Source organism: Artemia sp. Qi Xiang Cuo, chromosome 1, assembly GCF_049724085.1.
Source record: "Artemia sp. Qi Xiang Cuo chromosome 1, ASM4972408v1, whole genome shotgun sequence".
Taxonomy (NCBI): Eukaryota; Metazoa; Arthropoda; class Branchiopoda; order Anostraca; family Artemiidae; genus Artemia; species Artemia sp. Qi Xiang Cuo.
In genome coordinates, this window is record NC_142794.1 from 61,394,416 (window position 1) to 61,419,518 (window position 25,103).

At 37.2% G+C, this 25,103-nt stretch overlaps 1 protein-coding gene across 1 annotated transcript in view; it reads left to right on the forward strand.

Moving 5' to 3' along the window:
- LOC148956556 (GPI-anchor transamidase component PIGS-like) overlaps nt 1–25,103 on the forward strand; it is a 105,989-nt gene that overhangs the window by 43,843 nt on the left and 37,043 nt on the right. The window contains exons 3-5 of the mRNA XM_089091206.1: nt 713–937; nt 8,039–8,257; nt 14,399–14,572. Coding sequence (XP_088947332.1) covers nt 713–937; nt 8,039–8,257; nt 14,399–14,572 — 618 coding nt within the window. The remainder of the gene's footprint in view (nt 1–712; nt 938–8,038; nt 8,258–14,398; nt 14,573–25,103) is intronic.

Consider the following 25,103-nt stretch of genomic DNA (forward strand, 5'->3'; position numbering starts at 1 on the left):
AGATGGGTTTGGAAAAATATTGTGGGGGGGGGGGGCTAGTTGCTTTTGGATCTCTTTTGACTCTTAAAAAGTGAACTCGAAATTTCAATTTATAATCAAATGAGCCCTCTCTGAAGTTTGTACAAGCATTCTTTTCATAAGAACCATATATGTCCCCAGGGCATAACTTACAACGCCTTCCCCCGGGCCCTGGGGGGTTGTGTCGACACCTGAGTTTTTGTTATGGTTTGACTCTTTTGATCTTTTGAGGTTTTGTTATCTTTTGGATCTCTTTTGACTCTTAAAAAGTGAACTCGAACTTTCAATTTCCAATCAAATGAGCCCTCTCTGAAGTTTATACGGGCATCCTTTTCATAAGAACCATATATACCCCCAGGGCCTAACTTACAACGCCTGCCCCCGGGCCCTCGGGGGTTGTGTCGACCTCGGAGTTATCGTTAAATGATCTTTGATGTATTTTTTAAAAAAAAAATGGCTATCTCAAAGTTCTTATCATATGGGTTTGAGGAATAAAGGGCGTGGAGGAGGGACTAGTTGCCCTCCGATCTCTTTTGACTCTTAGAAAGTGAACTAGAACTTTATAGCGTTGTCTCTGACTATTGTAAACACTCACTTTAAATAGATAAATTTTCATCTGAATGGTCAAAAGAGAATTCCCTTTTCTTGCAACAGTTTGTCTTTTTCGAATAGAAATTTTATATTGTTTTTCTAGCTAATAATTTGTGTTATCATATTGGCAAGTTCTCTGTAGTTGTTACTCCTTCAAATTATTCCGTTGAAGATGAGACTCTATCTTATTTGGCACTAAACTTGGAAGATTTGGATGCAAGCTTGCCAGAACTGGAACATTACCACCTTCAAATAATCGAGGTAGACAATTCAGAAAAGCCTGTTGTGTTAGGAAGGAGAAGAAACTTGTTTTTTGAAAAGGAGGCTTGTGCGTATTTATTCAAATTTTTTCGAACAGTCAAGTCAAGTGTTAAACGTTAACTCAGTCTGCTGATCAGTGTTGTTAGTTAGGGAATGCAGGGGCACTTACCCTCCCCCTATATTTTGTAAAATACCTTCTTTTTTTCAATGAAATTGTCTGCTTTTAGTGCTATCAATGAAAATAAATTGGAAAAATGACAAATTTGTACTTCCTAGATTAAAAAAATTCTCCCCCCCCCCCCTTTGATTTCGTTGAATTGACACCACTGCTGCCGATAGGTATAATAATGATGAGGGTATGAATTGTGGTGGATTGCTATCAAAATCAAATTAATTCGAAAACAGCTTTCGAAGTTTTGACAAAAAATCGCAAACTAAATGGTGCTGTCTTTCACCATCCATGTTTGGTTCAAGTCATTAGTTCAAAATTGCAAGAATGAAATTTTAAACTGGTTAGGTTTTTCAAAGTAATGGCACTAATTTGCTCTTCTTCCTGATGTTAACTACTGAGTTAGCTGTAGGGGTTAAAGATGTCGCTTCTAGGGACTAGCAAGGAGAAATCGCCCAAAACTCATTTTAATCTTTAAAGACTCGAGCAGGTTTATATTATCAAATTTTTGTCCAATGATGATTTTGACAGCTCTTATCTTGATTCCTACTACAACATCCCTCAAAGCTATTGTTCATAACTTGCTGAGAAATTTGCAAGACTTTGGAGAAATATATATACCTTTGATGTCCCAAGCTGCATGAAATAGTCAAAACAAATTATTTCCAAGGGCAGTGTTTAATTCCTTGCTTTTCCTAAAACTACGTGTTTTTTACAAAGAGAAGCCTCTTTGAGTGGGGAGGAGGGTAAAACCCTTTATTCTGACGCCTAGTTAAGCGTATGGGCTAAGTCGCCTATGATTCGTCAACATTACATTGAAAGCAACGGCTTATTTAGCACCATCTTTTTCCATGTAATATCTGGTTAAGATTGTCAGCCTTGATTTGTCATTCAGCATATTCAGTTATTTCCATCGATCGCTCACACCCCATTTCAAGCAGTTTGAGATTCTGAAGCTAACATATAGTGTTATTGCCATTGCAAAATTGGTTGTAAAGTCTGGGAAGTGATGAGGTATCTCTTGATTAGCGGTAGTATCACTGGGATCGCGTATGGGCAATTTTTCCACTAATGTTATTTTTGGGATTCTATAACGCACTGTATTGATGAAAAGGATTCTAGAGGGTTGTATAATTGTGGTAGTGTGTCTAGATTTTGCCTTGCAAATAAATAGGGAAAATTCTAGTCGAGGGGCTTCTTGCTATCTTGGAAGGTAATTGGATTAGGTAAGTGAAGCCTTCAGAAATGAATCCAGGGCTTAAAATACACCCAAGGACGGTATTTTAAAGTGGCTATCTTTACCCTTTTCTTATTGCTAGGGCCTAGAAGATTGCATTGATGACAAGTGTCCATTGATAACCTATCTAAATTTGGGAAAATGAAAAGTTGTACCTTACTTTTGGGTTTTCAGTCTCATTTTCATTCACTCTAGTATTTTAAAATGTAACATATATCACTTCAGCAAGATTTTAAGCCATATCAAAGTATTTTCCCCAAAATTTAACTAACAGATTTATAAATCTTTAACACATTATAAGTTGGGATTAAGCAAAGGCATGAAGCTCAAGACACTTTCCTTGTGCCTGATTGAGCTGTAGATCTGTTTCCCAAGGTTTCAATTTTATAATGCAAAGATTGTTAAAGATCACCAAAGTCCAGTGCCTTTTGGAGAAGGAGGGGTCGGAGATGTATACTTCTGAATACCTTCATGGAGAATCACTGAGATTCTTAATCGATTCATGAAAATATCATCCACATGCCTCAACTACCTTTCAAGATAGACCAAAGGCCCTCATGTAGAATTTAAATAAAATTACTAAAACGTTAATCTTTAAACTACTTACAGGTACTTGAAGGCTTACAAATTTAAACAAATGAAAATATAGAAAAGCGGGCTCAATATTTTAAGCAAAAACAGTGGACAAAAATAATAATAAAGATAAACTTTGATAATAAAAAAATCCAGAAATTTTGGTTTCAGTTTTCTTAGTCCGCGAGTTTTCTTTTTGTCTTTCACTTTTTATCGTGTTTGTGTTGTTATCTTTATTTTGTTTTTTTTATGTTTCACTTGGGCTAGTTTGTTCTATTTTTTTTGTTTACATTTTTTTCCCCGTTGATTAAGACTTCTGGGTGGGAAGCCGAAATGTGTAGATTTTTTCAGTTTTTTTTTTTTTTGTCTTTGTTTAAAATATTATACCTGTTTTTCAATATTTAATTTTTTTGATTTGTATAACGCACTACAATTACGACAATTACAATTACTAGCGACAGATTGTGCGTAGATCTTGGGATGGAATCTAATAAATTTCTTCAAGAAATTAAAGTCCTAAATAATATTAAATCCCAGCTTAAATAACGGTTTTTCTTGCTGTAAGTCCTTTAAACTTTGCATTACTGGAATAGAATTAATAATAGCATAGACTCGTAGAAATAAAATTATAATAATATTAATTTTATTCTTGTCTATTTTAGCTCCAAAACAAGTAAAATACATTTTTGTTATTCCAGCTTCAAATGTGTCAGGAATGACCGTTTTGAGCAGTTTCACTTTCTCGTTTTAAACAGTTCGTGGTAACGAACTGTAAGTAAGGAGCGATTCTGCTCAATAGTAACCGAAACTCTAACATACAGAATTTGATATTAGTAGGTATATGAAAAGAATCCGCTTATTATGCTATTCCAAATATATAAGATTTCTTAAGTTTAGTTTTACCCATTGAAGGCTACGAGCCTGAGAAAATTTGCCTGATTTTCTAAAAAAAAAGGGGAAAACATCCTTAAAAGACAATGAATCTTAACGAAAATCACACCATTAGATTCAACGTATCAGAGAACCCTATTGTTGAGGTTTCAAGCTCCAATCTTCAATAATGTGGAATTTTATATTTTTGCCAATTAAGTGACCAAAAAGATTGGAGGCTGTTCAGCATAGTTGAAATATCCAATGACTATGCCTTTGGAGATACAATGACCACGAGAAAAGAACTTTAAGTTATTAAATTTGTCTATTGTCTACGTATAGTATTTGTTATTGGGAAGTATGCATTCATTGTTGGGGTGGTGAGGGGGGGAATTTTTCGCTGGGGGGATTATCCATTGGGAGTGAAGTTTCCAATGGTGAACTTTTCAGAGGAAACTTTGCAATTAGGGAATTTGCCAGAATTCCCATACGGAATATTTTTTATCTCTCTTATTTTCTCTTTGCCGATTCAATTTGACATGTAAAGATGTTAATGGTAATTGTCCGGTTAGATTTTCACCGGGATTGAATTGTCTAGAGGATGTTTCCGTGGAGGGGTGCCGGATTTCCCGGTATTATTTTAAAACAATCAGAAATTTAATGAAAAAACAAGGTTTTTCAACTGAAAGTAAGGAGCAACATTAAACTTGAAACGAACAGAAATTATTACGTGTATGAGGGGGGTTGTCCCTCCCTCAAAACTTCGCTCTTTACTCTAAAGTTTGACCTTTTGTCCCAGTCCTTCCAGAACGACTCCAGAAAAACAAGGGTTGGTTAACTAGAACAATAAGAAGGTTTTTTAAAAATACAAAAAAAAAACTCTAGCGTGAAGAGCGACGTATTGAGGAGGGAACCCCCCTCATATACGTAATAATTTCTGTTCGTTTTAAGCGTTAACGTTGCTCCTTACTTTCAGTAGAAAAAACTTGTTTTTCGATTTAATTCAGTAAAACAGCGATGAAGAATATGCCTTTTACAGAGGTAGCGTGAAATTTCTGCATTTCCGAAAGCTATGTAATTGTTTCAAGCCAGAGTTGTCTAGCCATTTTGTTCGTCTACTAGTAATTGCTGGGCAATAATTCAAGATTTTATTTTATTTCTGGCTAATGTCACATGCTCTATGTAATAAATTTATTATTCTGGACTTAAGGAAGGTAGCTCTCTCTTATTCGTCGTCAAGAATTGATGAGCACTGAATAAGTTCGGTTAGCATTACAAATCCGACAGATAATTCAAATTTATGGTAATTGCCAAATTATTTGAAGCTAGAGCTTGTTTTCGCCACGGCAGCTCAGAGCGTTGAGCGTGGTTTTTCGAAGTCACTTCAGATTCTTATGAATGAAAGAAATAGAACGGCCGAGAAGTCAGTAAGGCTTGACGTGCAGTTGTTTATTGATGTAAAGATCTTGGGAGAACCAGAAAATGTTTTAGAACTTTATTAAAAAAAAGGTGCTAACAAAAAATGTAGAAGAAAGACAAAGCTGCTTTCAGATACAGAGAAATTGAAGAGAAGAAACGAACAATTGGGAACTTGCAAAAGAGCTCGAGGAACAGAAAGTTGTTTTTCTGCAAAACAGAACTTTCATATAAGCTTTTTGAAGCTCAATCTGAGAATTTTAAACAGGACCTTGGTATCATGGACTCCTCCGACTTGGAATTGACTTAAACGATGTCAAAATCGTGTATAACGACGACAAAGATCAAAACAGTGCCAAAATTCTGGTTGAAAAATGAAAAGAGAATCTGATTGAATTTTCAGTCAAGAGGCAAAACAATAGCTCTATTTATTTTGTACGTGTTGTAGTTAAGCTGTGATTATTTTGTATACCAGTCACAATAACATTTTAGCAGAAAAAGAAAGAAAGTAAATAAAAGTTCAAATAGGAATAAAATCCTTTTAATAGACAGTGTTTCACAAACAGTGATAAAAATTCACAAAAATACTGGATATTTCGGTCACAAATGCAGTGACCGTCATCAGTAGTAAAATCAGTAGTTTTACTACTGATGACGTTCACTGCATATGTGACCGAAATATCTGGTATTTTTGTGAATTTCTATCACTGTTATCATCATCACTGTCTATTAAAAGGATTTTATCCCTATTTGAACTTTTATTTATCGTCATGGAAAGGCAGTGTGGTCTCCGAAACTAAAGAAGCAAAGAAATTAACAGTCGAGAATGGGTCATTAATTGTCAGTAGGAATATGATGAAAAGTAGAAAAACCAATGCATACTGTTTTCACTACTACCTTCTGACCCTCGGGACTTTCGGAGTTGAGCACTTTTTCTGTATCTGAAAACCTCTAAATTTGCTTGTTTTCCGCAAGTATACCCCACAAGATCATTACTATAAAGCGCTTAAAACTTACAGTATACCAGGTTAATAATCCCGTTTTGTCTTCTTTTTTTCGTAAAATAACCCAATCAAAAGTTCAAGACATTCAAAAAGGGGGCAAATATCCCAATTACGACTGGTAAGGGGGGAGCTGTAAAATGCAGCATATATAATGACCATCTTGCCCTCTTTTCCTCATGGCTACTCAAATATCTAAATTTAACATAAAACGTCAAATGACTGTTAAATATTTAAATAACTGTCAATTAGCAAGGATGCGGGCCCATGTCAGAGCGATAATTTTGAAATTTCAAGCAATAATACTGAAGATATAAAATAAAACTACTGATACAAGTGTACGAAACATGTCATAGTGGCTCTTGCATTGGAAGCAAATAACTCCACGCAACATTCTCCTGATCCTCTTTTTCAACTATACTTTTGGACTGAACCCTTAAGTGAAAGATTTTTTTCAAACGTTTTGCACCAAATCTCTTTTGATTTTCAACCTGATGGAAATTGACGTTATTTCTAGTTTTATTTGTAAACTAGATATTGGCCACAATAGCTATTGTAGTTAACGTTGTCATTACAATGACCATCTTATTTTTACTGATTTCAAGTCTAAACATTAAAAAGACGGAGATGTTAACAGGCTGATGTTAGCCTACTGATAAATACTGATTGAAATATTATCTGGAAATCCTTTTAGATACTTATTGCCTAAATGATGATATTGAAGATGATATTGACTTTTCTGTGTTTTTAGTCCTACCGAAAATAGACGAAAATTTTTTCTGGTCCCACATGTTTTGTGGGCTGTATTCATGATAATCCCTAATAATGCTAATTTGTCTCCTTAAATCTCCGCCCCATTTTCTTAATCCCATCCCTCCTGAAATTTGGATGACCTCGTTGCCAAACATCATCTCTTCGCCTTCATCTATTCCTAGTCTTTGTTTTTTAGTCTTCATCACAATAATTTTCGAACCTATTCTTGCACTTCGAACTCTCCCCCCCCCCCCTCCCCGCCAAATTCATATAATTTTATAAAAAAATATATATAGGACTAAAAATTTATATTTTAACTAATTTTTTCGACTAAAAGTACAAGTAATTATCTTGTGTCCGTTATTTCTTTTACGTTAGCATAAAACCAATCTTGCACAATATCACAATGAGGATTCTTTTCATTCACCGAATCAATCCGGAAAATTTTGAGTGTAAAAAAGAAATGACATTAAAGATAGCTCGATTTTTGGTATGTATTGTGTCTGAGCCTTTCTCATCATTGAGCTATTGGTGATTAGGAGTTATTTAGCTTGAAGTATATTTCTGGGAGAAAAACGGTTGAAAACATACATTATGGCATTCTGACTAAATGATTAACTGTAAACAAATGTTGTCTATTGTGTGTGTGTGTGAATACTTGTCACTAAAAGACCTTTTGCTACAAAGTACTAATTCCTCATTTGAGGTTTAGTTTTATGTGAAAAAAGAGATAATTGCTGGTATTCTCACACGCTTGTTTAAATTTAAAGAATGTTTTAGTTATCACATGCCGGCGTGTTGGCATAGGGGAGGACTTCAAGTTTGCAAAGATTTTCCTAGCATTCTAAGATTTTTGCGGTTTTGCCTGATTTTCCAAAAAAAACTACATTTGTCTTTTTTGCCTTTGTTAATTTTCCTCTCTCCTTCCCCCTTGAATTTAAGTAAATGTTATTGAAGCCACTTTAGAAACCCTGGAGCCCTTGTCGTAAATTTCGATTCTTACGTTTAGTCTGCGTTTGAAGATAGAATTCTTGTATCTGCTTTACTTTAACCCAGCATAGTTGAACTACTATCCTTCATTGTTTTTTCATAAATAATTTATATGACGTAAAAATGTACATGATCATTGCTTGCTGTGTTGTATTTCAGCTCCGAATCTTTTGGCTGCTGCGATAAGAAGTATATTAGCTGAGGAAGGCCCGACGAGTGTTGTTAGTCAGGATTTTGATGGTACGAGTGACCTGTGGAATCAGTTAAGCAAGCTTCGTCGGTTTGCCTCCAGCTCTTTTCTAAACGTTCTGTTCACTCTTTCCAATCCTGACCCAGAACTCTTTGATCTTGATTGGCCCATTGAAGCAGCAGTAGAAGGTATCTTCTCATTTTTTTTCATTTTTCTTAATTGTAATTATAATTGGGTTATAATCTAAAGGTTCATTCATGAAATCAGACTGACAAAAAGAATGTACATGGTATCCGAAAACTTTCATAGTTAGATAGATGGATTTACTAAAACAGTGAGTCACAATAAGTTTAAACAATGAAAATAAATCTATCAATATATATACCCCGCAAGGCTCTCTGGCAAGAGATGCAGAGAGGATGAAAACAAGAAAAAAAAGAAACACATACAAATGAAAATGACGATCAGCCGCCTGTCTGTCGAAACCTCAGCCAGAGCAAAGCACCATGCGCAATGAACCACATCTACATTCATTTCTAGTTGGAACCCGGAGATATCCATCGCAAGAATAAAATAAGAATAAGAAGAATAATAGAAGAATATAACTTTTAAAAGAAATAGAAATTATACAGAAATCAAACTTTTTTAACTATTTTTCCGAAGGTATCAAACGAGTGACACGTTTTAGCTGACTCAGAGAAAAAATTCCACAGGGAATTGAAGTCTGGCCTTCTGAGAAGTGCATACAGCTTTTTGGTCTATGGGGGGAGGGAGGAATTCTTCTCCAGAAGGGTCAAAGGTTGTGTTTGACCATAAAACCAATGAAAGGCGTTTGCTAAGACATGAAAGTGCTGTTGAAACTTTCATATATTGGAATATAAATACAATAATACAGAGAAAATTACAGGATTTAGTTATAGCACATATATTACAAAGTGAAGGTGAGCTTCCTGGAATCACTGTTTCCGAAATGAGTGAAAACTTTGCCGGTGTTTGCAAGGATTTCCCGATGGAAATTTAAAAGTACTAAACTGGTAAGCCTGACTTGCCCCATTTGTTTCCGTAGCCAAGTTTTAGATTTTCTTAGGTTTAAAAACTTCCCTCACTGGAAACGAGATGAGGATATGAAGCAACGTATGAACCCCGTCACTTTCCTTGGTGGTCTCCAGTCGTCATGATTCCTCGAGTCGTCACTAGACTCGACGTCGCACTTTTCACGTTGTTTCTCTAGAGTATCAAAGTGATCAGCAACGTGGGCGTCAGTCGTAACAAGGTCCAAAGTCTTCTTTATAAATAGTCAACTGAGAGGCAATGTAGTTGCAGAAATGTGCAGGAGACACTGCAGGGATATCGCAAACTCTGTATTTTGTATTACGTAAGTAGAGTCTTTGCCTTTGGCGTACCAACAGGTTCAACCCTCTCACTGACGCAAGAGTGTCAAGAGGAAGCTCAGACACAAACTCCATCTGCGACTCGTGGCAGCTCGATCCATCTTTTCTCGCATATCCCCACTACCTGAGCTTTCATCAGTTTAGCTAGAACGTAGTTTCTATTAGCCAAAGCACCGAAGAACGCAAAAACTTTTTCATGAATCCTATTGCTTTTCTGATACAAGGAACAGTTGAGCTTTTTAAAAGAAAGAAATTCAAAGCATGATTAAGGCAGGAGCATCGTGATGCATTCAGTGCATCTTTTCTAATCTCAGCTACTGCTCCACGGTTAATCGATGCCATGACTGCAGTAGCGGCAGTTCCAATACCTATATAGTTGAGTAGACTCAGACCGAGTTTCTATAACAGGTGTATAACTAACTGACAAATAACTTTTCTCTTAAACGCTGGTTTTTGGTTCGGGGTAGAAATTTTGAATAAGCCGCCATGAACGTCTACAAATCTGATAAAATTGTTCTGTCTTTGGCTCTCATAGGTATAGCAAAGAAATGAGCTAAGTTACAATTTTTGAGACTCATCAGTTGTCTCATCTAAAACGACACTACAGTACTTTGCTTTCTTCACTCGCCCTAAAATTATTGCAAGAATCTTTTTTCAAAACATTAAGTCAGTTGATTCAAAGAGGTTTTACTTATATACGTGTAGCTTCAAAAGCGTAACTTATATATATGTAGCTTTCATACCTGCTGTTTTAATTGCTCCTTTAGCCCATCCCCCCGCTATTCACACGATAGCGCAAAAGTTCTCTGAAGTCTCCCTCGTTGGACAGGGGAGTGTCGTCTGTGCAGACGTCGCTACCATCCCCGTGACCTCTGATTAGAATATTCTGTCGTTCGAGAAACACAGTAAACTCTAACGCTGTTCATTAACTCAGTTATGCATAAAACTGTCGGGCGTGTTATAGGCCTTAATAAGGGCGCCCCAGCTTCAAAACCATCGCAGTGGTATTTGGAACCCTCATTCGCTGCAAGGTCACCGTCTTTCACCATTGACTTCACGAACTTGGTTAACAGTTACCAAACGTTGAAGGACAATATATTTACTTGAACTACCACCAACCTCAGTCATAAACAAAACTTAATATTTGTAAGTCTTTTTTTATATATCGGAAAGCCATTGAAAAGCTTGCATTTGGGAATCCCATAGATGTCGCTTTTTCTTCTTTCCCCTGTTTTTGCGTGGTTACAATGTGGTAACAGATAGCCATTCCAGGGTTTCTAAGGTTTTCCCAAGAATCCGCACTTTATTCGATTGTCAATGGCATGGATTACACCATTATACCTTCCAATATCATTTTCAGGAAAAGATTTTGGCGGCGGGGCTGCTAAGGACGGTATAGTCTCAACCGTTTTCACTGACCGGGAGGGGGGAACTTTGGAGCTTACACTGTTTGAAGAAAAACTTACCATGTCGAGTTTTCCCATTCCCCGAGATTTCAAGATTCAAGAATCTACCTTTATTTCTGTATGCAGTAGGAAATCAGCCGCAGGTGACGTGATGGCGTACCCTCGAGAGTTTCACCGTGCAGTTTTGATTCCAAGATCGAGGGTGACTAAGACAATATATGGAATATGTTTACATAGGATGTTTGTTATGTGGAGGATTTGGCTACAGTATACAGTGACACAATCATGGATGCACCGGTAGCTGCAACCTAGTCAAGAACAAACCACGGCCTATAGTAACCAAGAATTAAGAAACATGTTTAAAAAAACTGGATAGTAATAAAAATTGCCGTTTCTAGCTGATTCAGGAATGGTAACTATTTTCTTGATTAGTCTTAACAGTAATAAAAGTTATTTCGAAAATAAATTTATGGATGTTTCGAAAAACAGCCTGAAATCCCTAAATAAAATGAGGTCGGGTCGAAACAAAAAGTACACAATTGGAATCGCTATGACCAAGAACCTTATACAGGAAACTTTTAGTCCCGTGGCTTTAACAAAAAAGAAAATCACTTTTTTGCATGGGTAGCACTGATGTGTCCTCTTTTTTTTATTCCTCTGCTATCAGAGCACTGGAACGTTATAGAGAACTGATTAAGGACTCATTTGAAAGGAAGGTGAAATTTCTACGTGCTTTTTTATGCAACAAAACATAATATTAATAATATAAAGCAATTTTTGACAAGAAAAACTGCATCTTGATGATGATGAACAAATGTATCTTTTGAGAAGAAATGATATAACAAAGTTATCTTTTGAAAAATACTTTTCTGGGCTATGATGTAATATTGGAGTGATTCTGCTCCCTGACTCCTTTGGTTTGTTCCTTACTAGGTCCCAACGAAGAATAAACCTCCTGTATGTTACCCTAAGGCGGTGATTTTACTCTCAAATGACAAAATTCCGAATATTTTAGTTGTTTTTTTTTTAAATGAAGTAAAATGTCCTAGCTTCGAAGCCAAACTTTTTGGATATTAGAAACTTTTAATACTAATACGATTTTGATGTTTATTATACCTTAGCCGTTTGATGCCATGAAAAGTAAGCCTGAATACATGCAGTTTCTATATCTGAAAATGAACTGTATACTAAGAAGTAATTTCTAAAGTTGTCATCGCGCATTGATTTTATTGGCATCCTAATTTTGGTGTTATTTTTCAATTTATAACATGTATGGTTTTCATTTGAAAATTCCTTTCTTAACAATAAATAATTGAAACAATTTCAAATAGTTGAAAGAAACTACCGCTTTCGTCAATTTTGTACAGTGAAGTGTTTCACGGATGTTCATTAAGCGCAGTAACTAGTACACAGTCCCAATACAGGTTAAAACAAAACAATGTGAATACAAAGCTTTACAAATACTTTGTACCACATAGAACTTATTTCAGAAGTTCTTTAATTGCACGTTGACCATGCAAATTAAAACTTAGCTGCAGCACTCATTCCTTGCTGCAGCATAGGATTTTAGGATTTTTAAATCCTAAAATCGAATTTTAAAATCGAAGGATTTTAAAATCCATAGGATTTTGAAAATCGCAAAGGAGGTGACAAATTGTAAAGTCTAATTGGATCTGACTTTGTTTCTCTCTAAATGCGGGCCATTGAGGGCCAGGGATCAGCTCCCATAAGTTTTGGAATAAAATGTACTTAATGTTTTTTTAGTGGGGGGGAGGGGGGCTGGTCCATGGAGGGTCAGGTGTTACCTCAAATAAGTTTGAAATAATACCACCTAAGTTTGGTGGTAATCCTTATTTCTAGAAATATTCAAATTTTCATATGCTAATGGCTTTTTATTACTAGCTTGAAAATTGAAAAATTTTGCATATAGTCGAGTTGCTTTTACCTCTAAATGGCTTAGATGGGTCATTTTATAGACAAGAGAATAACAGGTTCCGAAGTGGGTATTTTACGCATGGGAGTTAAAACTAAAACAAGCTCAAATAGGAGGCATTTGCTTTTATTTTTAAATTGTTGTCCTCAGATTAAGAAGCTTCTAATTCAAAGATAGCTAGTAGAGACCCTTCTGCGTTTCTTCAACCAGATTAGGCACAATGCTCGAAAATAACAGAAATCCAGAAATAACAGAACTCCCAATGACGGATCGAAGAAACTTAATTTAAACCTTGCAGCATGAGATTGTTTTCTTTTTGTTTGCAAACCTTGACCTTGTCCTTAATTGTACCCCAGTATTTGGCTGCAATTTGTTTCTATGAGTTTAAAATCTGAAAAATATCTTCCTACACGACTAGTTTAGGAACCATTTTGGTCATTAAGGCAGTAAGAGATTTCCTTTGAAAAGGTTGATCTAAGCTGGAGGAATTGTAGATTCAGCTGTCGAAAACTATTTGATTGAAAAGAAAATTCAATTTATCCTTGCACAAAAGTCTGGTTAATAAATAAGCCATTCAGAAGTTAACCATTAAAAGCTAAAACCGATGGGTTGTTATGTTTTACGGAAATAAAATTAGTCCGCGTTAGTGTTCACTTTTACTCTGCCGTATTATGTAGTTGCTATATGTAAGTCGAAAGTAAGGAGAACTGAATACGTCTTGTCATAGAATAAAATTGTTTATTGATGGCCATCTCGAAACACTTTTATTGCTCTCATGTAAGTGGTTTATACGAGTGATAAGTATAACTGTAGAAAATAAGCTTGGGCACAGCTTGAGCTGGACTTTCCTAATTATTGTTTTTGTTATCTTTTAGTTACCTCTTCATGTTTTTGTTCCATGCCACATTTAGTCTCATTGCATTTTTCGTAAAAATAGAGCAAAGCAAATTTACTCTTAACTCAGAAAGTTTTATGCAACTAAAATTTTTATAAAGGATCTACAGCCCACATTTGGGCCCGGAACGATGTTTTCAAGATTCTTCCTCTAGCTCTTCCAAAACCTGAGTATTCTTTCCGCCACGTGAACCAAATTAGAAAGATTCAAAAAGAAATTTGAAACGTCGAAACCGAAGTTAAGTATTTTTTGAAATATCCCATTTAAGTAAGTTCTAATTTAAAAATAAACAAAAATTCAGACTAAATTGAGAAACTTGTTCAAACCTTGGGAACTGTCGTGCTTGTGTGGCAATACTACATCCTCATTTTTTTTAAGTTTTTTGAAAGTTCAATCTCTAAATCCGGTAAGCACAGTTTATAAAAGCTACACCTTCAAAGTCAAAGTTAGTCTGTCTTAGCATAATCTTCTAAGGTCTTTCAAGTAGTAACAAAGTAGAGGTAGGACTGAAAACACCTTTCCAGACCTTGGTTTCAACTATATGTGCATTCGTATAATTTTCATTTATCTAGTGCAATAACTTTACGATTCAGTAAAAACCTGCTCTTTTCCATATTTGCCAGTGTTTTTATCCACTAGCAATGCATAATGTTACTACCTCATTTTGTAAATTTAATTTAGTAATCTGTTGTTTTTTTTTTCAGAATATTTGCAGCCCTTTGCTGATAATGTGAAAGACATAGTAGATATCAGACCGTCATCTCAGCATATTTATTTTGCCCCACTTGGAGTCACTCCTCGAAGAGCTCTACATGGCGACGGGTATGAAATTAGTACCGATTTATCGCTATTGATAAATCCGTTAGAAAGCAAACTTGGTTTGTTCCTCATTTACTTTATTTTTGATTGGGTACACTGATAGTAAATCTTCTTGGACCTTTCCTTTTGCTCTGCCTTTTCATTTACAATTAAAACAAGATGAATATATAAGACCATGCAAACAACAAAAAAATCTCACTAATACCAAGAAAACTTACATGTCTCTTTTTATATTGCGTTTGTGTTTATTCACTTTCCCTTATTTCTTTATATATTTTGTTTATTTAGCCTAGTTTGTTTATTCTTTTTCTTTTCTTTTCTTTTTTTTGTTGATTAAGGTATCCGGATGCGAAGCCGTAATAGTTGTATTTTAATTATTACTCGTGAAGAAGTTTTTCTTCTTATTTTTCCATTGTTTTATAGAAAAATTGTGCCCATTTTTATCCATTTTTCAATTTGTTTTAATTGTTCGCTGATTGTCATAGCCGTTTCAAAGTTACGTTCATCCATGATTTAAAGTCTGTTTCCACCCTCCTGTAACATGGCATGATATTTAACATGAGTTGGGCTCAAAATCCCTATGCTTTTCCATGGCAAAAACAATTCATACTTTACGGAAAAAATACAAATGAATGTGCATTGTCAGTTTAATGTACATATGCTCATATTTATTACTTAAAATATTAATAATATTTAATCCATCAAAATTATAAAAGTGAAAACATTTAAAATTTACGTTTTCAGTAAAATACAAATTATATTCTGGCTTTGGGAAGGCATAAGGGTTTTGAACCCTACTCATGTCAATTTCTGCTCGTTTTGAGTTTGACTCGGGTATTTATTGTAATTTCTGTTCGTTTTGGGTTTTATTTATTTATCGATGCCGATTTGTGGTAGTTTTACGCTTGGTAGATTATTTGATTTTATTTTTGCTCATTTTTTTAATGGAGCTCTTTACTTTTCTTTGGAAAACATAATTTATGGGAAAAGTTTTTTTAATTAATTCTGTTCGTTTTTACATAGTCTTTTCAGAGAAAAAGAAAATAATAGTTTAAATCTTTTTGGCTTTTCTTTAAGAATTTATAGTTGGGCCTGTTATTTGTAAGCTGTCGAAAATTTGTCAACAATTTTTAACAACATACACCCTTTTAAAAATCTTGACATAAATAGTAGTGTTTAATCTAGTTGTATGCCTCCTCTAGTTGACCTGAAAAATAAAACTTGATACCATTCGCAAAAATAATCTGTCTATGCTCTTTGACAGCTAGGATACACTTACACTCTTTTGATTTAGTGAAATTTTAAGAGCAGAAATAGTAATAGAAGTAGCCCTGAAAGTTTGAACATAATACCCTCAGTCATTCTTGGAATACTCCTGAAATGTTTTATTGGCAATCAGCTTACACACAGTGCTTTTTGATTTAATCTTAAGGCAACATTTAATTTTTAAACATAATGGTCAAATTGCATAACTGTGGGGAGGGGGGTTGAGATACGCAATAGCCCTAGAGATACAGTATCGAAGCAGTATCAAAAGCATACACATAGTTTCTTTTGGCTAGCTCAAAATCTGTCTCAACTTACCCTGAAGGGTCTAACTTAATAATTTAAGCCGTTATTAGGATATTGCTTTGTCACCCTTTTGACAGTCTACATGCTCCTAGTTAGTTTTGATTTAGTTCAGCATCCACCTAAACATCATAGGCAGCGCGGTCGCGCTGCCTAAGTAAAGAACGATGTTGGCACTATGTATTATTTATTATTTTTTTGTTTTCCATACCAGGGCACTTCGTATCGAAGGAGCTGTCGTAGAAACTTTGAAAAGGGCTCATTCGATTGGAAATTGGAATGGCTAGTGCCCTTTTTAATAGTCGAAAGTGATTGGAAGGGAACTACCACCCCTTCCACGGCCACCATTTCCCCAAACACATCCAATCCAAATTTTGAGATAGCCATTTTGTTCAGCGTAGTTGATTTCCAAATAAAAATTATGTTTTTGAGGAGGACACTCCCCAAAGCCCTCAGGACAAGGGCTGTAAGTTATGCCCTGGGGGCATATAAGATTTTTATAGAAAGCGCTGTTGTAGAAGCTGCATAAAAGGCTCATTCGATTGGAAATTCAAAGTGCTGGTGCCGTTTTTAATAGTCAAAAGTGACTGGAGGGAAAGTAACCCCCCTCTCACGCCCGCCTTTTCCCCAAAGACATTCAATCAAAATTTCTAGATACCCATTTTGTTCACGTAGTTGAAAGTTGTGGAAAATAGGTCTTTGAGGAAGACAACCCCTCCCCCACCACAGCCCTCAGGGAAAGGGTTATAAGTAATGCCCTGGGGGCATATAAGGTTTTTATAGAAATCGTTGTCTTAGAAACTGCAAAGAGCTCATTCGATTGGAAATTAAATTGGCTATGCCCTTTTTAATAGTCGAAAATGATTGGAGGGCAACTAATACCCCTTCCACGCCCACCATTTCCCCAAACACATTCAGTCAAAATTTTTAGATAACCATTTTGTTTAACAAAGTTGAAAGGTCCGGAAATTATATCTTTGAGCTGGACAATCCCCCCACAGTCTTCAGGACAATGGTTGTAAGTTATGCCCTTGAGACATATAAGGTGTTTATAGAAAGCATTGTCGTAAAAGCTTGAAAAAAGGGCTCATTCGATTAGAAATTCAAAGGGCTAGTGCCCGTTCTGATAGTTGAAACTAATTGGAAGGCAACTAACCCCCCCCCCTCTCACGCCTACCAGTCCCCCAAACATTTTTGGAGGACTTCGTATCGACATTTTTTCCATACCAGGGAACTTCATATCGAAGGTGTTGTCGTAGAAACTTCGAAAAGGGCTCATTCGATTGGAAATTGGAATGGCTAGTGTCCTTTTTAATAGTCAAAAGTGATTGGAGGGCAACTAGCACCCCTTCCAAGCCCACCATTTCCCCAAACACATCCAATCAAAATTTTGAGATAGCCATTTTGTTCAATGTAGTTGAAAGGTGCAGAAGTTATATCTTTGAGGATGACACTCCCCCCACAGCCCTCAGGGTAAGGGTTGTAAACCTTAGTGCATATAAGGTTTTTATTGAAAGCTTTGTCGAAGAAACTTGAAAAATGGCTCATACGATTGGAAATTCAAAGGGCTAGTGCCCTTTATAATAGTCGAAAGGGATTGGAGGGCAACTAACCCCCCTTTCATGCCGACCTTTTCCCCAAACATATCCAATCCAAATTTTTAGATAGCCATATTGTTCAGCGTAGGTGATTTCCAAATAGAAATTATTTTTTTGAGAAGGACACTCCCCCACAGCCCTCGGGGCAAGGTTTGTAAGTTATGCCCTGGGGGCATATAAGATTTTTATAGGAAGCGATGTCGTAGAAACTTCAAAAAATGCTCATTCGATTGGAAATTCAAAGGGCTAGTGCCTTTTTTAATCTATGAGTTTTTGGTCTTTGAGGATGACAACCCCCCCCCACCACAGCCCTCAGGGCAAGGGTTGTAAGTTATGCCCTGGGGGCATATACGGTTTTTATGGAAATCGTTGTCGTAGAAACTGCAAAAATTGCTCATTCGATTGGAAATTGGAATGGCTTGTGCCCTTTTCAATAGTCCAAAGTGATTGAAAGGCAACTAACACCCCTTCCACGCCCACCATTTCCCCAAATACATCTAATTGAAATTTTGAGATAGCCATTTTGTTCAGCGTAGTTGATTCCCAGATATAAATTATGTTTTTGAAGAGGACACTCGCCCCACAGCCCTCAGGGCAAGGCTTGTAAGTTATGCCCCTGGGGCATATAAGGTTTTTATTGAAAGCTTTGTCGTTGAAACTTCAAAAAGGGCTCATTCGATTGGAAATTCAAAAGGCTAATGCCCTTTTTAATAGTCGAAAGTGATTGGAAGGCAACTAACACCCCTCCCACGTCCACCATTTATCCAGACACATCGAAAGTGATTGGAGGGCAACTAGCCCCCCTCTTACTCCCACCTTTTCCCGAAACACATCCAATCAAAATTTTGAGATAGCTATTTTTTTCAACGTAGTTGAAAGTTCTGGAATCTAGGTCCTTAAGGATGACACCACCACCCCCCCCCACAACCCTCAGGGCAAGGCTTGTAAGCTATGCCTTGGGAGCATATAAGATTTTTATAGAAAATTTTGTTTTAGAAACTTCAAAAGGGCTCATTTGATTGGAAATTGCAATGGCTAGTGCCATTTTTAATAGTCGAAAGTGATTGGAAGGCAGCTAATACCCCTCCCATGCCCACTATTTATCCAGACACATCCAATCAACATTTTGAGATAGCCATTTTGTTCAAAGTAGTTGAAAGGTCCCCAAATTATATCTTTGAGGATGACAATCCCCCCACAGCCCTCAGGTTAAGGGTTATAAGTTATGCACTGGGTGCAAATAAGGTTTTTATTGAAAGCTTTGTTGTAGAAACTTGAAAAATGGCTCATTCGATTGGTAATTCAAAGGGCTAGTGCCCTTTTTTTCCCCAAACACATCCAATCAAAATTTTTAGATAGCCATTTTGTTCAATGTAGTTAAAAGGTTTTATAAATTAGGTCTTTAAGGATGATAACCTCCTCAGATCCCTCAGGATAAGGGTTGTAAGTTATGACCCGGGGGCATACACGGTTTTTATAGATAGCGATGTTGTAAAAGATAGCGAGTTATATATATTTATAAGTAGTTTGCGTGTTTGGGTACCTCCATAGGAGGCACGGACCAAGGGGGGACCTTGTCCCTGGGGGTCCATAATAGAATCTGGGACACCCTCGCCTGGGGTCATAAATACAGGCGGAGGAGGAAGAAGGCCCCTAAAATGTACTCTCAAAAGGACCCACTGGTTTGTCCACAAGTCCCATGAGTTGCAAACCTTCTCCCAGTAATGGGTTAAATTGCATGGTGATGCAGAACACCATCGCGGGAGGATCCTCTATAGGAGGACAACTGTGGCAGGGCATAAGATCCAGATCTATGGACAGCGGCCTCCGCAAAGGGTTGCCTCGACCTTTTCGGGGTACCTGCAAGACTGGTGACCTTGCCGTCAACTCTATTCCCACTTGAGGAGTGGCGCCCCTCGAGGAACCTAGTAAACGACACAGCATTTGCACGGGATTCTGACTAATGGACAATTCTTCTGGGCTTGGTATGTTTTGATGGGCGTCTTTGGGCTGAAAAACCTCTTCATAGCTAATTTATGTATTATGGGTTGCCTCCCCGCAGTAGCATAATATTTGTAGGCATGAATACATAATGATTCGGAGGTAATAGGCTTGAGAATGTCTGTGCAGGATTTCGACTCTTGTTGATAGAAGAGCATCGCCAAGTGCTGAAAACAATGTTGTGACCAAGTTGGACCCAAGATTGCACAAAGCCTCCATTCATGGAGGTCCCAGGGACTTCTTGCTGTCCGGTTCTAAGCTGGCTTAAGGACTTCGGTGTAGACTTGAGAAGATATGTGATCCCCTTCCTGCACTGGTATCTGGGATCATTGCTTTTCCTGAGGCGGAGATAATTTCATTGATTTAAAGAACATGAAAATTGGAACTTGGAATATTACGACATTAAAAAATGACTATCATATCGAATTTTTGACTGACGAATTCAGACGATTCGAACTGGATTTATTAAGAGTTTCAGAAACTCATATCCCAGGGGTAGGAAGCATGAAATTAAATGATATAGAGTTTGTTTACTCAGGCAGGAAGGATGGGGTAGACGGGGAGTAGGGCTCATGATGAATAAGGAAGCCGCTAAATCTTGTTTAGGCTGGGAAGGTATTAATAATAGAATACTAATTGCTCATTTTATGACTAGAAAGTTCAGGGTATCAGTTACAGTAGTATACGCCCCTGTAGAAACGACTGACGGAGATACTAGGGACTCAGATGAATTTTACTTACAGTTACAGGAGCAAATAGACAAGGTCCAGGTAGAAATATGATGTTATTGCTGAGAGATTTTAACGCCCAGGTTGGTAGAAATAGGGATAGATGGTATCCCAGCCTAGGTAAATTTGGTGTAGGAAAAGAAAACAGTAATCGATACAGACTTTTGCAATTTTGTAGGTATAACAATCTAGTTATAACCAATACGGTGTTTGGTCATAAAATGGCTCATAAGGTAACATGGTACTCACGTGACGGTAAGACAGCAAACCTTATTGATTTTGTTATAGTAAACCGAAGACTGGCAGGATAAATACAAGATACTAGGGTATATAGGAGTGCTGTTATTGATGTTAAAAATAAAGATCACCATCTAGTAGTGTCTAGGGTTAATTTAAAACTGAAATTTAGGAAGGGTAGCTAACTTCTGGGAAGGTATGACGTTGGTGGACCTGAGGATGAGAATTTGAGACAAAATTTCCAGGAACAGTTGAATACTAAACTTGAGAGTTTAAAATTTGATAATGTAGAAGATGGATGGAATAATTTTAGAAAAATAATTTGTTAAGTTGCTGATGGTGTCTTAGGGAAGAAAGCTAGAAGTGCAGCTAGGAATGTTAGTGAAAATGCTTTATGTTTATTAGAAAGGAGGAAGGACTTGTACAAGAATTATCTGAGTGATAGATCGTATGAAAAAAAAGAAATGTAAAGAAAGTGGAGAAAGCATTAAAATATGAATTAAGGAGGTGTAAAGGGGAGGCCATGAATAAAATTGCCGAGGATCTGGAAGATGCAGCTAGACGGCATAATAGTAAAATATTGTACTGGCACGTTAGCAAATTGAGAGGGAGTAGTCAATCTGGACTTGTCCCAGTTAAAGATAGGAATGGGGTCGCAATTAGCAATAAGGAAAAAACTAAAGAGAGATGGGCCGAACATTTTGAGAACTTGCTTAACCGAGATAGAGTTGCAGGAAAAAAATATAGAGGAAAATGAAAAAGTTTGTGATACTTTGGATGTGAAGGAAGATTTGTTTTGTGAGGAGGAATTAGCAACAGTACTAAAAGGATTAAAGAATAATAAGACTCCAGGTGCTGATAGGGTGGTAAATGAGTTTCTCAAATATGGTGGCTCTGAGGTCAGAAATAAGTTATTGAAGATTATGAATATGATTTTTGAAAAAGGGGAAGTACCTTTTAGAACGATTTTAGGAAAACCATAATTAAGCCACTTTATAAGAAAGGTGATAAAAGTGAGTTTGGTACTTATCGAGACATTAGTCTGGTCTTTGTAGGTAGTAAATTACTTAGTAATATCATACTTTTTACACTGAGAGATGCGGTAGACAAATTTTTAAGAGAAGAGCATTTTTAGAAAAGATAGAGGATGTATCGACCAAATTTTTACTCTTAGGCTAATAATTGAGAAGTGCCTGAATTTTCAAACACCTGTGGTCGTCAGTTTTATAGATTATGAGCAAGTGTTCGATTCTGTTGATAGAATAGCTTTAGCAAAGATTTTATCCTTGTATGGTATATCAGACAAATACATTAAAGTGATTAGTGCTATATACGAGAATAACACTGCTGCGGTGAAGTAAGGAATTGAGTTTAGCAGCTGGTTTTGTATTAAATCAGGAGTTAAGCAGGGCTGTGTTCTATCCCCCTTTATATGGATTATTTTGATTGACTTTGCTTTAAGGAGCACAGGAAAGGCAATGGGAGACCACAGAATCAAATGGGGAGGAAAAAGTCTCCTGGACTTGGATTATGTTGATGATTTAAGCATCCTAGATGAAAGTGTGAGCAAAATGATTGAAGTTTTAGAGGTTTTGCGAGTTCAGGGTGCTAAAATTGGTTTGAAAATTAATGTTAGGAAGACTAGGTCACTGAGGCTGGGAGTGAGTGAGGATGAAAAGGTGACGTTGGGTAATGAAAAGATTGATCAGGTGGGCAACTTCACTTACCTTGGTAGTATTATTAGTAAAGATGATGGGAGCAGTGAAGATGTTAAATACAGAATAGCCAAGGCTCAGGGTGTTTTTTCACAGTTAAAAAAAAGTTTGGAAGAATAGGAAGGTTAGTCTGCAAACCAAGACTAGAATATTAGAAGCTACAGTGATGACAGTGGTCAAATATGGCTCTGGAGCATGGGCGCTCCGAAAAGCGGAAGAAGATTTGCTACATGTTTTCCAGAGAAATTGCTTAAGGGTTGTTCTGGGTACCCGGCTGACTGACCGTATTTCAAACTATAGGCTATACGAAAACTGTGGTTCAATACCACTCTCTAGGGCTATAATGAAAGAAAGGGTGAGGTGGTTAGGGCACGTTGTGCGGATGAAGGATGACGGATTGCCAAAGATTGTTCTTTTCAGCCAACCATTTAGTGCTAAACGGAACAGGTCGTCCCCGCCTGAGGTGGGAGGATGTCATAAAGAAAGATTTAAAGGAAATGGGAACTTCGTGGGCGGTTGTAAAAAGGGAGGCTTTGAATAGATTGGGGTGGAGGAGGATCGTGCGTAGCTTTGCTGGCCTCAGGCGGCTTGGTGCTGCGGTGAGTTATTAGTAGTTAGTTGTAGTAGTAGTAGATGTTGTAAAAACTTCGAAAAGGGCTTATTTGATTGGAAATTAGAAGGGCTTGTGCCCTTTTTAGTAGTCGAAAGTTATTGGAAGATAACTAACACCCCTCTCACACCCGCCTTTTCCCCAATCACATCCAATCAAACTTTCGAGATAGCCATTTTGTTCGAAGTACTAAAAAAGTTCGGAAATTATGTTTTTGAGGATAACACTCCTCCCACAGCCCTCAGGGCAAGGAATGTAAGTTATGCCCTGGTTGCACATAAGGTTGTTTTTTTTTCATAGAAAGCATTGCCGTGGAAACCTCAAAAAGGGCTCATTCGATTGGATACTGAAAAATATAATGCCTTTTGTAATAGTCGAAAGTTATTGAAAGGCAAGAAACCCCCCTCTTACGCCCACCATTTGCCCAAACATATCCAATCAAAAATTTTAGATAACCATTTTGTTCGACTTAGTTAAAATGTGTATTTGAGGATGATACTCCTCCCACAGCTCTCAGGGTAAGGGTTATAAGTTTTGCCATGAGGGCATTTAAGGTTTTTATAGAAAGCGCTGTCCTAGAAACTTCAAAAAGGGCTCATTCAGTTGAAATTTGAAAGGGCTAGTGCCCTTTCTAATAGCCGAAAGTGATTGGAGTGTAACTAACCCTCCTCTCACGCCCACCATTTCCCCAAACACATCCAATCAAAATTTTGATATAGCCATTTTGTTCAACATAGTTGAAAGTTTTAGAAATTAGGTCTTGGAGGATGACGACCCCTTCGCAGCCCTCAGATCAAGGGTTGTAAGCTATGCCCAGGGGACATATAAGGTTTCTATAGAAAGTGTTGTCGTAAAAACTCCAAAAAAGGCTCATTCGATTGGAAATTGAAAGGGCCAGTGCAATTTTAATAGTCAGAAGTGATTGGAGGGCAAATAACCCCCTTCTCACGCCCACCATTTCCCCAAACACATCCAATCAAAATTTTGAGATAGCAGTTTTTTTTATCCACGTTGTTGAAAGTTTTGGAAATTAGGTCTTTAAGTATGACACCCCCCCCCAGGACAAGGGTTGTAAGTTATGCCTTGGGAGCTTATAAGGTTCTTATATAAAACGTTGTCATAGTAACTTTGATAAGGGCTCATTCTATTGGTTATTGAAAGGGCTACCGCCTTTTTTCATAGTCTGAAGTGATTTGAGGGCAACTAACGCACCTCTCCCGCCCAAAAAAATTCCCAAAGACATACAGTCAAAATTTTGAGATAGCCATTTCTTTTTCAACGTAGTTGGAAGTTCTGGAAATTAGATCTTTGAGGATAAAAAACCACTCACAACCCTCAGGGCAATGGTTGTAATTTATGCCCTGGGGGCATAAAAGGTGTTTATAGAAAGCGTTGACGCAGAAACTCAAAAAGAGCTCGTTCGATTGGAAATCGAAAGGCCTAGTGCCCTTTTTAATAGTCGAGAGTGATTGGAAGGCTTCACATTTTCAAGGAGGCACACTTGTGCCTCTTTAAAGAGGCGACCCACCACAATGTTAAGCGATTTCCGGTCATAGCGGTCGCAGAGAGACAGCGGTTATCGCATTTTGTAGCCCAAGCTCCAACTAAGAAACGTGCAAAGTTTCACCCGGCTCCGACTTTATCTTCATGGGTAAAAGTGGGCCGGAAGTTTCGACCCTCCGACCACAGCCCCCCTTTAATGTTGTCCGATTGGGCTGAAATTTAGAGGTTAAGCTTTCCTAGGGCCCGGGAGCTTATCCTCGAAATTTCAGCTCAATCCGATCACTCCTTCCCTGTTTTCCAAAAAACTAATACAACCACTTTAAGTTCATTTCTCTTTTTTTTATCAGCCACGCCTACAGGCCACAGTTGGCAACGGATCCGGGTGAATGAGGACTCATTCGAAGTGGAATTCGACCTGTTAGGGCCTTTTGATATTTTACGACCGAAAAAATTATTCCCCGAATTTACATTTACGAAAAACCTCTTTTTCATATAAGAGCCCATGTTAATTTTTCCCACCACAGCCCCCCTTTAACGTTGTCCGATCAGGCTGAAATTTAGAGGATAAGCTTTCCTGGGGCCTGGGAGCTTATCCTCAAAATTTCAGCTCAATCCGATCCTTCCTTCCC